The following is a 16,772-nucleotide window of genomic DNA, read 5'->3' on the forward strand; positions in this document are numbered from 1 at the left end:
ACAGCTACTACTCGATTATTCGACCGCACCGTGGCAAAAGTGCGGTTATTAGCCCGTTAACTTACCAAAACAATGGCAAATTTCTCCTCCAGCTCGGTGGGGTCAGGCATGGGCACCTTCAGAGGCATGATGTGCTGCTTCATCTCCGACTGGCCGTCCACACTCTCTATATTACCCATTTTAATGCCTTATCCTGCCGTCGACTTGAAACTTGCCTCAGCTTCTTACGGCGACAAGAATAATCCAAGTAAAAGAAGCAAAAAGAAAGAAATCTCCAAAGTATTCCGAGAGTCTCATCCGCGATTTAATCCGAATAATCCACTTCTCTCCAAAAACAGATTATTGAAGAAAAAAGAAGAAGAAAAAAGCTGACACTGCAGTAGTCCCTAAATGCCATTTACCCCTAATCACGCGTTTAAGTTGACAGTGTTTGACTCTAGTCTCTTTTTTAAAAGTAAGAGTGCAGCTGCTTCATCTTCCAGAAAGTAGCCTCTGTCTTGCCTGGCCAATCCATTACTTACAGCGAATTTTCCCCAATGACAGATAACTTTCAAAACCCGACCGACAGTTACTTTTAGGTGCTGCTCAACTTTCTTGGCTCCGACGTGTTTCCATTCATTATTGTTGTGTGATCCTGATTAAGGTCTTTGCTGTTGCCTCCACTCAGAGCTCAGGGTTTTCTTCTAGAGTCCTGCCCGCATTGGGGGTGGCATGCCTCCTGTTGGTCTGACTGCATGTCAGTCATTGCAATCTGTCTCCCTCCCTCCCGCCCCTCACATCTGTAAGCAGTGAGCCTGCATACAGCTGGACGGAAAAGCCGATTGTCAGCACTTTATCGCGACCTGCTGGCAAGAAATGGCCATGACAAGAAAGATCAGAGAAATAAATAGATGACAAAGCTGGTTGGATTCACAGGAGTGCAAAGTTTAATCAACAGCTTTAGCAGATGCATGATGATATGTTGAAATTATCAAAGCACAGCAGTTTTCCTTTTTACTTCTGACACTCTGTTTTTTCCCACCCTTTACCACAAATCAGTGTCTAAGTGTCTGCAGTGAGGTGAGACATGATGGGACATGGAAGTTGTCCCGGAACAGGTATACAATAATCTGCTTCTCATGAGGTCAAAAAGGGTTTTGCGTGTAAAAACAAAGCATAAACATGACTGTAAGCCATCAGCCATTTGCATTTAGGACTACAAACACATAAAAACACAAAGGAGCTCTGGACAAAACATCTACAAAGTTTTCTCTTGGTAAAAGCACAGTGATTAAGACTGTACAGCATCGTACCTCTGTTCTCAGTGGAAATTTGGGCTTGAAGGCTTGTAACACTTTGATTTAAAAAAAATTAACATTCAGAAAGTTCTGGTTAAAACATATAAAACTTCATCTGGAACATATTTCATAAACACTGACAAACTGTGCACAGTTTTGAAATACTTATGGCAGTAATATAAACCCACATAAACAAAGCCATAACAGGAACTGTTTGGAGACTGTAACAAATAAAATTCAAACAAATGTTTTCCCGTTTTGTTGGATGCTGAAAATCCATAAAATGTTGTCGTACCTTTGGAAATTGGACAAATATATAAGCCCTTTTAAAGCTAAAATGCAAGAGGACTTTTTGCATGCTTTAAACACACATAACCTTGGTTTGTCGTGCAACATAGTTGCATTATTATCAAATATTTATTCAGCTTAAATATCTGCCTGAGACAGAATGGATTCAGCACAGTTATCACTTCACGAATATTTAGCGACAAGTAAAGTTTTGCTCATAAATACTGATGGACTGTGTTTTTCTGGAGCAGATATGTCATCGTTTTTTTTTCTTCAGTGATGGTGGAAATTTCCATTTAAGCTGAATATACACACGCACAAATCACAGATCACAGAAGCAATGCTTATGTTTGAAAGTAGATGCCTGAGGATCAGGCATTGATTCTTTTAGTTGGTCTCTGCTGCCAAGTCGTACCTGAAAATAAAAAGAAAGAAAAGACAATGGATTGTTTTTTGTCATGCTTAAAGAAGAATAAAAACACTTCACTGTGGTTCTTATAATTGATGCATGAAAGGGTTAAATAGTTACCACTGTGTGACACCCGTCTTGAGGTCAATTTGGTCCAGGTCCAGCTGCAACTGAAGGCAACGAGAGAGAGAGAAGAAGAGTCTTGAGATTAAAGCCAAGTATTTTACACAACCTTGGGCAAAGACGAGCTGAATTTCAGACGTGACCGATTACAAATACCTTGCCGATAAGCTCCCTCTCTCGGCTGATGAAAGAGACACTGTTCTTCACAGACAGGTCCAGTCTTCTCTGAGAGGATTCCTCGACTGATAAGTCAAAGTCAAACCTACAGAAACAAGCAAGGTTAATGTGGGAGAGGTCAGTCGCTATAATCACAGCCCTATTTGTTTGTCTTGCCTCTCATTAAATTCTGGGCTGAGGTCTTTCTTCTTGGTCGCAGTTTTCCTCTTGGTGGTAGCCTTCTTGTCAGGCAACAGGATGAAGGAAACATACGGGTCTGCGCCATCCTTGGAACGCGCTACCAATGCTCTGTCAGTATAAAGAGATCACATCCACAACATTTGATGGTTTTTCTGCTTAAAGTGTGATGATGATGATGATGATGATGATGATGATGGGATGGGTAACGTATGGCTTATAGAAACCTGCAGGAGTGAACAGTGATGAAAAGCCGGTTTTCCTCCATGGAGTAACCGATGGTAAGCTTCACCTGTCCTGCTGAGTTTGGGTTGTCACTCACCCTAAAGACACAGATGAGAAATGATGTTTATTTACATTTGGGTGTCATTTGGACAGTCACTTAAGTATATTACTGCGCTTACAGTGCAGGTATACACCACACAGCAGGACTACTATACCCCTATGTGTGACTCACATGGAGAATCCAGGTCTGTGTCTGAGGTCCAGATGAGAAGGATCCCATTTAGGGATGACGCCATCAACACCTCCCTCCCCTACAGCCCCACGACACACTGCCAGCTGAGTGTCCAGGATCTGCAAGGTATATTAAAAATAATCACTGAATAAAAATCATGACTCAATAATTATGACTTAATAAACATCATGGACTAGTTTAGATAATGGCACACAGTCAGTAAGCACTTAGTATAGCATTGCTCCAAGAAAAGCTACTACAGCACAGTGAAAATAAGCAGCCTGTCTGCAGTACCTTCAGTATGACCATCAACAGTATCTGGCTCTCTGGCAGCGCTCCATCCAGATTGAGCCAGCGGTCCAGAACCAAGTCTGTCTCAGCCAGCACCTCCTTCAGAGGAAGTGTCAAAGAGCCGAGAGCCTGGCCCCAGCTGTGGGAAAGCTACAAGGAAACAAAGACATAAATAAACGCACACATCTTCTACTTCTTTTATTGGTGTAAAATGTTTTAGTTTTGACAAATGGTGTGAATCAAATGCATCTACTTTGCATCCTCATGATTCAGATAAATATAGATAATGACTCGCACCTTGACCGTGAGTATTTCACTTCTGGGGTCACTAGTCAAAAAGTGAAAGCCTTCATCCCATCGAGGGGACGTGGATCGCTCAGAGACCTTTAGAAAAAACAAACAATAAATGTGACTTTTGTGAAACACCATTTTTTCCCTTTATTTTCAGTGAACATCTTTAGTGAGTTAAGAGCCTACCTTGGTTTTGTATGAAACATTTTTAAGGATAATCTCGGCTCCAACTTTTGGCTCCTTTCCATTCTTCTTCAGCTGAAATAACGTACAAATGATTACACGGCACTACAGGAACTGTAAGCAACAGCATCAGCGTGGAAATATAAGACAGAAACAGTTTGTACTCTGTCTAACCAGCTTGAAAGTCAATATTTGATGTGACACAGCTTGAACACTCTTAGGCTTTCTTGTCATGTCTTTAAGTAGACTGCAGGAATGGTTCTCCAGGCTTCTTAAAGGACGTTCAAAGCTCTTCTTTGGATGTTGGCTGCCTTTTGTTCTGTTCTCTGTTGGTGCATTTCTGCATTCATAATTCCACCACTGTGTTTAAAGACAACTGTAGACACTCACTGTTGTACCGCTCTGCTGAGCAACACTGTGCATGATTTTAGCATGCCACTTCCTCTTTTGTCCTCCACTTGTCCAGTTTCCTCAGATGTTTTTAAGGAGATGTCGTGCCACCATGTGAAGCTAATAGCTCTTTGGGAATGACCTTGTTGATGTAAAAAACGATCTTATAACCGTTTTTCTTAGAGTAAAATAAATGGGCTGCTAGTCAAATAGTTCCCACAGATACAATTTAAAATCGGTTCTGTTAAAGCAAATTGTTATCTGTTATAGTACGTGTAGACACAACTGCGGGGCTGTAGCTCAGGAGTTAGAGCAGGTCACCTACCAGTTTGTAATTTGGTGCCAACTGCTTGCCAAATATTCTTGGCCAAGATACTAACCCCAGTTTCCTCTATGAATATGTGTGACTGTTAGAGAGAAAGCACTTGGTTTTGAAAAAGCATGTGAATGGGTGTCACTGAGACTAGTTGTATATGGCCCTTTGAGTGCACAGGCAGAGTAGAAAAGAGCTATAAAAGCACCAGTCAGTTTACCATTTAAAATACTGCTTCATCCTTGAAATAGGTAAAACATAGACAAGTGTTTGTGGCTAAACAAACACAAAAAGGCATTCTTCTGAAATGACCAGGCACAGCAAGCTGAAAAAGTCTAAAAAAAAAAACAGACAATGTCCAAAGAAAGACTTTTTAAGACCTCCAGAAAGTCTCTAGAACTATTGCTCATTGGAAAGTCTGGCTCATTGGAAGCAAAATATTAAAAAAATGACCATAAACACTCATCGATATGGTCTCACCGGAAGGCCGTGGGCACGCTCCACGTACACGAACACCAGAGCGGCTGACGGCACCACCTTGTTTTGGAAAGACTGCAGGGTCTGGTACTGCAGGATCTGTAGAAAAGAGGGGCAAAGACAGGAGAGAGAGAGCGTTTCAGGAAGACACTTGAAATAGGAAACTAGCAGTTCATGTTTCCTTTGCAGCACTAGCTTTAAGTTTAGGACACAAAATCTTTTGTGTATTTTATTTAACTGTAAGTGTATTTAGCTGGGCGCGTCCAGGTCATTAGACAATGGAAAATAGAAATACTGAACCTGCTCCAGTCTGGAGAGGTCAGAGACCCTCGGCAGCCACTCCAGCATTAGGTGAACTCGACCAGACTTCACATCATTTAGAGTGTACCACTGAAACAAAAGTGTTACAAAAAATTTAAGTTATGATAAGAATACAAATGTAAATATTTGCTATATTATTTGGTCACGTCTTTTTAATAATGGCACACACCGTATCGGTGTATCGTGCGCTGATGATGTCTCGTAGGCTAAGTTTGAACCTGCAAAAAAAGGCACAAAATTTTATCCTTCATTTGTCAGCAGGTTTAAAAACAAACTAGTCAGAAATGTTCACGTTTTTTTGTGTGATGTAAGGACTCACCTTCCCAGGAAGTCATCCTGATCAATGTCCTTATCAAACAACTCAAACTGGATTTCTTGACCTGGAAGCTGGGTCAAAATAACCTAAACAGGAAAAAAGAAATCAAGTATTTGTAATCTAAAATTGAATGATCTGATCAGATGGATAGAATATCTAAGTGAAACTTTTAAAAGTGATAGCACCTCATAGAGTTCGTTCCAGACAGGGTTGAGGTTCTCTTTGATGGTGTGGCTGCGGAAGGTTATACCACCGACACGAATCTTCACGTAGGGGTCGCTCTTCCCCTTCATCATGCCACCCATAAAGTTGTCTTTGGCAATCAGGTTTTGGGCCTCCATCAGATGGATTCGCAACACTCCCTGCAGGCAGACAGTGGTGTGGCTGTTTTTGGAGGATGTGTATTAAAGTGCTGTCTGCAGCTTTTTCACTTTATTACCTCAGTTCCAAACTCTGGATCGGGGGTGGTGTGCTGTGGTCGTGTTGGCTGAGGTTTAGTCAACCCACCGGGTCCTGAAGGGTTCTGGTTTGATGTAGTTCCCCCCTGACTTGATGTAGACCCAGGGTCTGTGGGGCGAGGAGAAGGAGTTGTAGGACTGGCATCATCACTTAGCCACAAAACCTAGCAGGAAACAAGAAATATGAGCAACAGTGAGAACCAAACAGTGATGTTTTATTCCCTGTGATAATCAAAAAAGAGGTTCACAGCTTTATATAGAATTTCTGCCACTGAAAAAACGTTTTTCTGCTTCCATAAGTCAAAGATTTGGCTTATTATATCACAATTTCATGTTGTTTTCTCAATTTCAAGTTATTTTCTCATAAAAAACAGATAAGAATTTCAACATTTTTAGATAATAACCCAAAATTCTGACTTATGGTGGGAATTTGCTTTGGACATTTGATATGAACATTGGAGTTCGTATCTCACTGCTGAAGGCATCTTCAGGTATTAATTTATTAAAGCAAACTACCCATTAAAGTCTGTGCACAAAATAAGTGTTTAAGTATTTGTGTATGTGAAATACCAACCCTCAGCACAATTTTGATGAAGATGCGGCTGGCTGAACCCGAATTCTCCAACTGGAACCACTGATCCATGGTGAGCTCGGGCATCCCGACAAGACGGGCCAGAGGGATTTTTAGACTGCCCAAGGACAGAGCTCGGTCGTCATCTTTGACCTGATTGAAACACAACAAAAAAGGTCGAGTTAGGGTTATAAGAAAGGCAAAGTAAGGAGGAGAGGGCAGTTTATAGAAAATACATCAAGTCTGAATTTAAACAGATGGAAAGGTAAGCTATAGGGAGGTTTTTAGGTATTAGGTGTATAGCTATACCTAAACTCTCAGCAGCTAGCTTAATGAGTGAGTTCAGTTGCTTCTGAGGATGACTCACCTGAATGTCGATATTTTGTTTGTGAGGATCCTTAATGAAGAAGGTAAAAGCATCTTCCCACACTGGGCTGGTTGTACCGTAGCAAGTCTGCAAATGCAAGAATAAATCATTAATAATGTCCAGAGGCCGGAGGGAGGTATTCATCACTAGTTACTCTTCATCTCATCACTCTTACCTTGCTCTCTTTAGTTTTATCCTGAACAGAAATCTGTACCATCGGGCTTGGGTCCTTATTACCTTTTCTCATCTATGACATTTGAAACAGATCAGTTTGGGTAACAGAACAAAACTGAATCCCACATAAATCAAACTGTGATGCTCTTACAGGCAGCTGATAAGCCTGATCGAGATAGACAGCTAGGATGGCAGCAGACGGAGGTTCAGCCACCTTACTGGTCAAATTCTGGTTCTTCGCAATCACCTGGTAGAAGAATAAAAGAAAAACATGTGAGCAAAATTATGTACAAGTCCAGTGTCCTACCAGTAGTTATTTTTCAAAACATCCTTCCTATTATTATATGGGTGTTTGATGTGTCACAGTATTTTGTTGTAGTGAGTATGAATACAAGTTAAACTTTTCATTTTGTGATCCATGATGGTTAATCAATAAATAACTGGATGCTTGGATTCTTGTAGTTGTAGTAAACGTGCAGTTTAAGACAGCAGACGACTCATCTGCGCTCGTCTCTGGTGGCTCCTTTGACAGATTTAAAAAATGATAATAAAGGGAAATCAGCAAGGTTTTTTTTACACTTTTATCTATGATTGTGGTTCTTTCCATTCTCCATTTGTTTTTTCAAACATTATTCTATTATTCAATTATTAGTATTTTGAATTTGACAGTAGAAACAACAAGAAGGTGCATTCAGCATAGCTAGGTGACACGTACAGAGTGAATAATAAAAAAATCGTTTAAAAAATTAGATTAAGATAAGAATTCAGGTCTTCCTGCCACTGACCTACTTCACTATTATTCTTCTTCAGAAAATTACAAATTTTTTCTAGCTTGTTTTTTTGTGCGGTTTTGTGCAATCACTTCGGTTATTTCCTTAAGCAAGTGTGAAATTACACAAGTTGTTTGTTTCTTTCATGGGAAAGCTATACACAATGTGGCAAGTAAAGTCCTGGCATCACAAACCCTCTGCACAAATATTCACCAAGTTCAAATTAGGTTTAAGAGCCATCTCTTCACCAGTGATCTGACTTCACATATATGTATGTGAAGTCTCTTTCCACATACAACAGAACAGAGAACCCTTCTAGTAGTTACATTTAATATAAGCATTGGGGATATAAGTCAGAACAATGTGATTCATTTATACTGCAGTCATTTACAATGTGTGTTCACAGTTTGGGATTGAACTAAAGAACAAGCTCTTCCATTGGTCAGTTATCGTTCACATCTCTTCTCCATGCATGCAGTAGATTCTGCCATGACTCTTTGCACTCACTAACAGCTTATCCCAGATGTCATTGGTTGAGAGGCAGCGTACATCCTAGACATGTCACCAGTCTGTTGCATGGCTCACACATAGAAACAGACACACACATGCATGCCTATGGCTAACGTTTGTGTTTTGTGGCTACAGTCAAACTGCTCAAAAATGGATCTTTTGATAGCAGAGGCCGCTGGTCCTGTTTACGACATGAACCATCTAACCTGAGAGTTCTCAGGCTGATCGTCCTTTCCGGTCTGTATTTCCAGTTTATTCTCATATTATGAAATAAAACCAAAGATTACATGGCAAGAATATAAGAAGACGGAAAAAACAATGATCACTGACACTGCACAGCACTGAGGAAACAAGAGCGTTAGACTCTGCTCTAGCCTCACCTCACTCAGTCTGTCAGCAGAAGACAGCAGAGAGAGCCACTCAAGCCGGAGGTGAACACTGCCAGATGTGACGTCCCTCAGATCGAACCACTGTGTAAAAAAACAGAGGGCTCATTACACAAACATTTTTTTTTATCTGGCTGAATTCTTGAGCCTGAGCAGGATGGCAGAACTGAAGGTGGCGTAACAAGAGCAGATCACGAGGAGGCACATGGGTGTCTCCTGTGTCACATGCTAACCGTTATGCTGCACTGTTTCATCCCATTTTCACAATTTGTTTACTGAGACAGAGAAAAAAATGCAACTTTTAAGTCAGAAACCTCCCAAGCGTCGCTACTCACATCATCCACAACTCTGGCCTTCTTTACAATATCAAGATCAATTTTGACCCTGGAAGAGAAACAGATAGAAAGACACAGAGAAGAAAATTGATCAATCCCAGAATAAATGAGACCAAGCTGTTCAAATTTCAGCAGAATCGTGGCCCGACATCGCAAAAGCAGTTATGGAAATGGCACGAGGAGCACATAGAGACAGAGTAAATGAATGAAAATGAATAAGCTACCTCCCCAGGAAGTCATCCTGGTCTGGGTCTTTGTCAAATACTTCCACTTCCAACTCCTGACCAGGTACTTCATGGACAATCACCTGACACACATACACACACACACATAAATGGACAAATACACAACACACACAACAGATACACAAATATATACACCAATCAGCCACAACATTAAAACCACAAGCAAGCGAAGTGCGTAACAGCGACCATCATTTCATTACAACACAAGGTTCTACTGGGAAACCTTGGGTTACTTTAATATGTGCTACCCTCTTAAACGGGTCCCACCCCCCAGCCAGTGCCAATGGTAGTCTCCAGCAGTGGTGGTATTCCCGAGCAGGATAATGATTACTGCCACACCACAAAAGCTGCTCAAAAATGGTCAAAAAACAAGTAAAATTAGGGCCTCTAAACTCCCCATATCCCACTCCGATCAAGCTGTTCCAGGACAAATCCAGCCGCCACCCTTAAACCCCATATTCCAAAGGATCTGCAGCCAATGTCCCAGTGCCACCTACAAAGGTCTAGTGTCCAATGTCCTAGTTAGAGCTCTTTATGCAGCACATGGGGAAAGTGCACAATATTAAGCTGGTAGTTCTGATCTTGTACAAGAATGGCGTAGATAAAACCACATACGGCATACAAAAGAGCATGCAAACAACACAATGGCAAGAACTCTTCACTACTGTGGTAGGCAAATATATGTATATAATTTCATATCTATTTAGTTCATGGCTTGAATTGAAAAGATAAACATGTTCTGAGCAAGCAGTTTTCACAATTCTTGCTTATCTGTGACACAGCAGCTTCCTGCAGAACTAGATAAAATCTCCACAAAGCTGTTTATCTTAGAAGCACCAGGGACATACTTACTATCAAGGACTTACTGCAATCCCTACGAAGCAAGGACACCAATATGAACCTATAGCTTTTGGCACATAAATTGGTTGGAGGAGCTGTACTCCAATGTCAAGGCAAAGCCATATATCTCCTGTTTCTTTACACAGGGTATCTATTCCGTACTCGCAGCCCTCTCACCTCATACATCTCCCTCCACTGCGGGTTCAGGTTGCTGTCGACGTGATGAGAGGTGAAAATCTGGGTTCCAACACGCAGCACAGCGTATGGGTCTGACTTCCCATCGATTAAGCCCTTGATGACCGTGTCCTTGGCGGTCAGGTCCTCAGCCTCCAGCAGGTGAATACGCACAACTCCCTAGCATGTGCGTAAACATGCAAAAAAACAAAAAACAAAACAGGGATACAAAAATAAAATCAAAAGGTTTGTCGACTGGTATCGCCACAAAATTCGATTGCATGCGTCATATTTACTGTACGGCCTTAAGTCTATGTGTTTGCAGCTAATATGACGATCACACACACACATCTGCATCAGTCTACGTAATTTGAAAGGTCATTCGTCACTGAGACAGTTACCCTTGGGAGAGGGGAGCGGAGTTGTGCAACGTGCAGGTCGGCCACCAAGGGAATAGTGAGACGATTGGGGAGCACCAGGTGGGAGGCAATTGCATCCATTATCATAGTGTCCGACATGGCACTGCAAATGAATGCAAGGATGATGTTGGGCACGCACAGGGAGGCACATACAGACACACACACAGGTTATGTGCATCTGTCCATGCATAAAAAGAAAGCATGAAAACCAGCAACAGAACTAAACAGAAACACCCACTGGTTAAAGACGAGGAGATTTCTTAAAGTTATGTAGACTGAAGGATTAAAAGCATTGCCAAAGGGAATACTGATGCTGTATCAGAAATACATTTACGCCTCTGATAATGCTTTAATTCTATGTTTACTTTTATTGTTTGGTTTTTCTGCAAAAGTACACTTTGCTGTTTATTCCACACAGAGTAGAATAAGCCAGCATACACATAAGCACACTGAATATGAACTGACAATCTATCCCACTGGTGAGACTATGCCTTCTATATAAAACTATACACAGTACATTATGATTAAATTCTAGAAACATAAATAATGAGGTTGTTATTGTCCACATTTTTGTCTGATTGTTGCTGAAGAATTCCCAGAACAAGACTTGAAATCCCCCAAATATAAATGAAGGCACTCGTAGTTGAAAATCTTTATTGATGTATTGTGTAGTTTGTTAATGAATAAGTACTTTTGAATGCTCTTTTCAATACTGCACCAGGAACGTCTTAGAATTACTTATAATAAGATGCACTGTTTGTTTTAGAGGAGTAACATGTCAACCTACCCAAGAACTACACACACTGTTTTTTAAGAGTTTTTGGATAGCAATGGATATGCATAGAAACAGATGAAAAATTGGATAATTTACTCTTTTTTTCCTTGTAATTTCATAGAGTTTGCTGACAAGAATAAAAACTGAAGCTGTTACCAACACTATCCTTTAAGGATGCGACCACACAGAGCTGCCAGTGAACAGATGGGCTCTTCAGCTCTGATCTGTTTGTTTTGGAGTTCAGTTCAATTCCAAGAAAAGCCTCTGTACTACCAGCAGCTAAATAAACAATAACCTCTCTGAAACGTGTAAATAAGATCCATAACGTGCAACTCCAACTTTTTCGGCAGGTTGCACAACTCGAGTGAGCATAAAGATCAACTCCATCATATAGACTCACTTCAATCCAGGGATATCCAAGAGGTTGGTAAGTCCGGTCCAGTTGATGTCCAGTTTCTACACATATGATACAGACAAATAGACATGAATAAGTAAAAGGCCTTGCATTACTGCAAAGTGCAAAGCCATTAAACAAAAAAACACTCACAGGCCTGCGAATGAAGAACATTGTGACAGCTCCAACCAGCGGTATGTTTCCAATCAGAGGCTCGAGGATCACACGCAGCATCCCGTGAAGCTGCAAAGAGAAAATTAGATTCTGAAAATGTGTTTTCAGGCCACTTAATTACAGCAGCAATGTGAGAGTATCCCAGTGATTCTTCTCGTACCTGGACTCCTTTTACTCCAGCTTTGCAAAAGTACTTTTTGATTTCAACATTGATCTCAACATCACCGGCATAGCTGTAACAGAAGGGAAGTGACAGATCTAAAGATAAGTGTTTAAACAAAGGAAACAGCTTGTGCGAGTTATGACGGAGCTGTTTTCTTATTCTGTATTAAGTAAACACTGTTCTGTTGTTCAAGACAGGGCCAAGCCCTTGCAAGAAGCTTTAGAACACTTCAAGAACATTTTAGCATTTGACTTGACCGACCTATTTAGGCAGGTAGACAGAGGGATAACACATGAAACTAATCACAGATGTGTTGGATTACCTTAAGTACAAATCCAACATAACTTGTCTCTTATCATTTTCCGTATGAGCCTTTACGCCAGCCACCTTCAGCGCCTGTGAACACAGCAGCTGCTATTAAACAAAGCAAACAAGACTGACAGAGACTTGATGACACAGCATTAGCAGATAAAGTCAACTGTAACAAACTGAAATTGCTGTGTGGGGGTGTGTGTGTGACAGGCCGCTCAGATACCTTGTCGCCTATGTTAACCTTGGTGAAGCTCAGAGTCTGCAGATGAATGCTAGAAGTACGGATGGCAGGAGCAATGATTTCCACAAGTAACTTCTCCAGATACTGGCCAATAAAGGGCCAAGCCTGCTGCAGGATCTGCAGAGCACAACACATGGCCACTGGGAAGGTTTTTATGTATTAATAAGGAAAAGAAAACCTACCTCTAAAAGAGCAGCATGAGATTGCATACCTACACTGAGGAAAAAACAAAGCTCCCTTCACACCACGCACCGAGGATTGCATACATTGAAGGACATCTGGATTAAGATTATTTTATATTTTCCCAACAAGACATCAAACAATGTTTCCTATTTTTCATTTCTTCACATTTCTGTCTGATATGCATTTATGTAGATATTAGGCAAAATGTCCAATAGAGCCCATCCTTGCAATTATGAAAACACAATTCTAGATCGAGCCCCATCTCTGCTAACAGACAAACCACACCAATTGCACAACCTCCTTGTTAATCAGATTAGAATGCAATCCATATCAATGTAACAAGTTCAAGTGAGGATGTGGGTTGCATTCTAATTTGATTAACTCTGTCAGGGAGGTTATGTAATAGGTTTGGTTTGTCTGTTCGTAAAATAATTTCAAAGAAAATTGATGGGAGCAAAATGAGAAAAAAGTGTATTTCAGCTGTAATGGGACAAGAGGTTGACTAGAGAGAGAGAGAACCTGTGCAGACATGGGGAGAACATGCAAACTCCAGGTATTTACATCCAGGACTTTCTGATTGAGAGCCACCCAAGTCTTAAGAAAATAATTAATAAATTATTGGTCTGTAGAGTAAAACATTAGTGCAGTAAATTTAATTTAATATATTTACAGGGAGTCTGTGTGATGCCTTACTCTCACCAGTCTTATCAGTCCACAGAGCATCACACTGGTGTTATCTTCAGCATCACAGTGAGAGAAGTGCAGCAGTGGTGCCAAACCCTTTACAGTTTACCAATCCTCTGACCTCTACACTGTGACTACACTGTCACTAGTCATTACTACCATTTTGCAGCTCACCTGTGCATTATTTACGTTACACTCGTGGACATGCTTATAACAGTGCAACTCTGTACATTGTTTTTCATATGCACATGCACTACTTTTTAAAATTCACACATGCAACAAAAGGTGAGAACATTTTGAGGCTGCCTCGGCTTCTTTACAGCTGGAAGTGAGTTGCTAGGTCATGTGTCAGGAAACCTGCAGGCGAGAGACGTGGGCCGGGTGACAGATGAGTCCAGCAAATTGCTATCCCACAGTCTGGGCTTCTGTCATCGAGTTCATTGTATTTTTCTCCCTCCAAATGGGTGTTTTGTATTATTAGTATTCACATCCACGCTTTCTCTGTGCCTACGTGAAGCTGCTGCACTGACAGAGACAAAGAAGCTGCGATATGATCCCGGCCACTCTCACTGCCTCTTAATCACACCAGCAGATTATCTGCACTGATGGAGAGCATGCAACTTGAGCCGGGTCCCTCAAAGTCCACACAAGCGCTCTTTATCTTAATATTAAATTGGAGACACTGAAGCTAATATACAAGTTAATCAAGTGAATCGTGAATGCCTTATCTTCAGTTTGGTTTTTTTGCAGCTTCCTTTGCTTTGCTGAGACATCAAATGAAGAAATCATGCAAAGAGTTGCATGTTGAACCAGATATTTTAAAAAAATATGAATTTCTCATAGAAATCAACACATGCAAAGTTATGCAGGAAATAAAAAACAACATACCTTATTGACCCACTCAACTTTTTCCACATCTGGAAAGTTGACCTGTGAACAACAGTGTAAATAAAATATTATTGTTTTTGTTTACTTTTTTATTTGAACAGAAATTGATGCAAAGAGTTTAATTTCAATGCACTTTTTCTTTGTTACATCATCTTATTTCTACTAAGAGTGTGTACATATATGTTAAAGCTAAAAAAGAGGAAAAACAACAAGTAGCACTAATATTGTCACTAAAAATATTTCAGGAAACCATAAACCGCATGATGCACATTTAACATCACAAGGACACGCACACGCACAGACCCTCCGGCTCTCTTTCCAGATATGGTGGTCTTTGCTTCTGCTGTGAATGTTGTTTATGACTCATCAGGTTTTTAGGAGCCAGATAAGGTCAACAGTAGCGAAACGGGAAGAGGAAAGCCCACGGATAATTTCTCATACCACTGGATGAAATGGTTTTTTTCACTAGATCACAGATTGCTGTTGCTGTTTCACAAGTTCCTCTAAAGTAAACATCGTGACATATTAGTTCACACTCGGTGAGAAGGCAGCAGTTCAGACTACTTCCCCAGGCAGTTCACATGAGGAATATCTAAATATAGGGAAATTAATCAGAAGGATTCTCCTGCACATATCAACATTATTAACTATCGCTTCTATTCGTCAGAGTGCCATGAAGTAAAAGTCGACCTGACTTCGTGTTTTCACTCGAAGAACTATAAAAATGAATAATATTGCCAGAAGCATCAGCCTGACATTTGTGGCAGATGTGGCGTGTGATGCACTCTGCAGAGAATGACCCTAACAGAGGGGGGTGTCAGTACTCACCCAGGGAGGCAAATCTCTTTTGGCTCTGAAAACCGTTTGAGTGGTGAATTCCCTCTCGTTCTCCAGGAGGTACATGGCAGACTTGAGCCTCATCACTTTCTCTTGTCGCCCGTGTTTCCATCCCATGTAGATCACCAGACCGAATAGAACAATGCTGACGCTGAGGCCGTAATATCCGGCCAGGTACACTGGTAGCAGAGCACCCAGGCATTTCCCAAACGACCACAGCACACTCACTGCGCGTTCACCCTGGGGTTGGTTCTCTGAGACCGGGGCTAGAGGCTCCGTGCCGATGCCCGGCTCTGCATCCGCGGTTGGCATGGCAAGATCCGACTTCACTACCTCGTTCTGGTCTTCAGCTTTTCGGCTTCTGCGTCTTCTTCTTGAGTGGCAAGGGTTGGGGAACACTCACCGTGATAACCATGGACAGGTCGGCGATAATCGGCAAGCGTCGGACTGTCACTTCATGGTCACTTTTCTTCGACGTGCACCGCGCAGTTCCGCAGGGCACTGAGGGTTATTCCGTCTTGCATTTACGTGTAAAGCTCTTGAGAAGGCAGTGCAAGCACGAACTAAGTCTCGAGAGGGCGGGCTTGGCTTCAAGCCCTCCTTCACATCCAGTAGAAACCCAGACCCTAGAATTTACTTGTAGCGTCATGCACTGCTCAGGCGGAGCGTATTACGGATACGCAAAGCGAACGAATGATTATCGTGTAGGAAGACACCACGGGACACTTTTGATTCAGAGTAGCAGTTAATCCAAACGACACACTACTACCAGAGCACAGTGGTATGTCTAATGCACAGGCTGCTCACCCCGTTATCTTTCTTTGCATGACCGGAATAAATCCTCCTGCTCGCGCAAGCGCTCATCCCCACTGCAGTATGCAGCAGCAGCTTTAACAGATGATCATGAAGGCACCAACAACTGATAAACATGTGCTCGGTTTCTTTATCGACAGGTCTGTATCAGCTGCAGGAAGTGTTGTTGTTGTTGTTGTTATTTTTTTGTTTGTTTTTTCCAGACTGGGTCCAGGAGGCACAGTCGCGACACCTAAGGGATCTGCGCCATCTGACTCTGGCGTAAACATTACGCACCTGTTTAAAAAAACAAAACAAAACAATAAGAATAAGAATAATTAATAATAAAATGTTCATGTCATGTGTTTTTCAACTCCCACTCCCTTTTTTCTTAATAGCTTCATTTATGGCTAGAAAAACAGGCCAGGTTTTAAATAGCCCCCTTGTTGCCTTGGATACAGCCAGTTATCAGTATTTGCTTGGAGGGATTTTACGGGTTTGATGATCCTTTGTGTACATAGACAGGAAGAACACGCTGTCAATAAACAGCCAAGTCCTATAAAGCAACAAAATTTCACTGTGAGAGTCCA

At 41.4% G+C, this 16,772-nt stretch overlaps 2 protein-coding genes across 9 annotated transcripts in view; both read right to left on the bottom strand.

Moving 5' to 3' along the window:
* fmnl3 (formin-like 3) overlaps window positions 1–634 on the bottom strand; it is a 31,975-nt gene extending 31,341 nt beyond the window's left edge. For all 8 annotated transcript variants that reach the window (XR_015126740.1, XM_086278911.1, XM_086278908.1 and 5 more), the window contains exon 1: window positions 66–634. Coding sequence is in view for 7 of the 8 variants with exons in the window: in XM_086278911.1 (XP_086135037.1) it covers window positions 66–179 (114 nt within the window). In the remaining variant the exon portion in view is untranslated. The remainder of the gene's footprint in view (window positions 1–65) is intronic.
* Window positions 635–908: 274 nt separating this feature from the next.
* On the bottom strand, window positions 909–16,433 carry esyt1a (extended synaptotagmin-like protein 1a). The gene is made up of 31 exons (XM_086277232.1): window positions 15,382–16,433; window positions 14,554–14,595; window positions 12,781–12,915; window positions 12,568–12,641; window positions 12,243–12,315; window positions 12,062–12,151; window positions 11,915–11,970; window positions 10,722–10,842; window positions 10,324–10,500; window positions 9,286–9,368; window positions 9,062–9,110; window positions 8,721–8,810; window positions 7,212–7,307; window positions 7,062–7,133; window positions 6,887–6,973; window positions 6,523–6,672; window positions 5,930–6,112; window positions 5,676–5,852; window positions 5,494–5,576; window positions 5,344–5,392; window positions 5,154–5,243; window positions 4,857–4,952; window positions 3,677–3,748; window positions 3,497–3,583; window positions 3,203–3,349; window positions 2,909–3,027; window positions 2,679–2,774; window positions 2,431–2,562; window positions 2,254–2,359; window positions 2,095–2,144; window positions 909–1,980 (listed from the first exon to the last, which is right to left on the bottom strand). Exons 1-31 carry the CDS (start codon window positions 15,700–15,702, stop codon window positions 1,953–1,955), a joined length of 3,231 nt encoding a protein of 1,076 aa, XP_086133358.1. The 5' UTR covers window positions 15,703–16,433; the 3' UTR covers window positions 909–1,952.
* Between the last annotated feature and the right edge of the window lie 339 nt (window positions 16,434–16,772).

This window comes from Aulonocara sp. 'chitande type north' Nkhata Bay, linkage group LG20 (assembly GCF_057382095.1).
Source record: "Aulonocara sp. 'chitande type north' Nkhata Bay isolate Kocher_YH1m ecotype deep benthic linkage group LG20, A_spYH_male_GT1.1, whole genome shotgun sequence".
Classification (NCBI taxonomy): domain Eukaryota; kingdom Metazoa; phylum Chordata; class Actinopteri; order Cichliformes; family Cichlidae; genus Aulonocara; species Aulonocara sp. 'chitande type north' Nkhata Bay.

What these genes read in the sequence shown, in the direction of transcription:
- esyt1a (XM_086277232.1), bottom strand. Translation starts at nt 15,702, where the DNA reads ATGCCAACCGCGGATGCAGAGCCGGGCATCGGCACGGAGCCTCTAGCC. An exon ending in ATGTTGGATTTGTACTTAAG is followed by an intron (nt 12,316 to 12,567) that starts GTAATCCAACAC and finishes CTTCTGTTACAG; the next exon opens with CTATGCCGGTGATGTTGAGA. An exon ending in AGTGGAGGGAGATGTATGAG is followed by an intron (nt 9,369 to 10,323) that starts GTGAGAGGGCTG and finishes TATGTGTGTCAG; the next exon opens with GTGATTGTCCATGAAGTACC.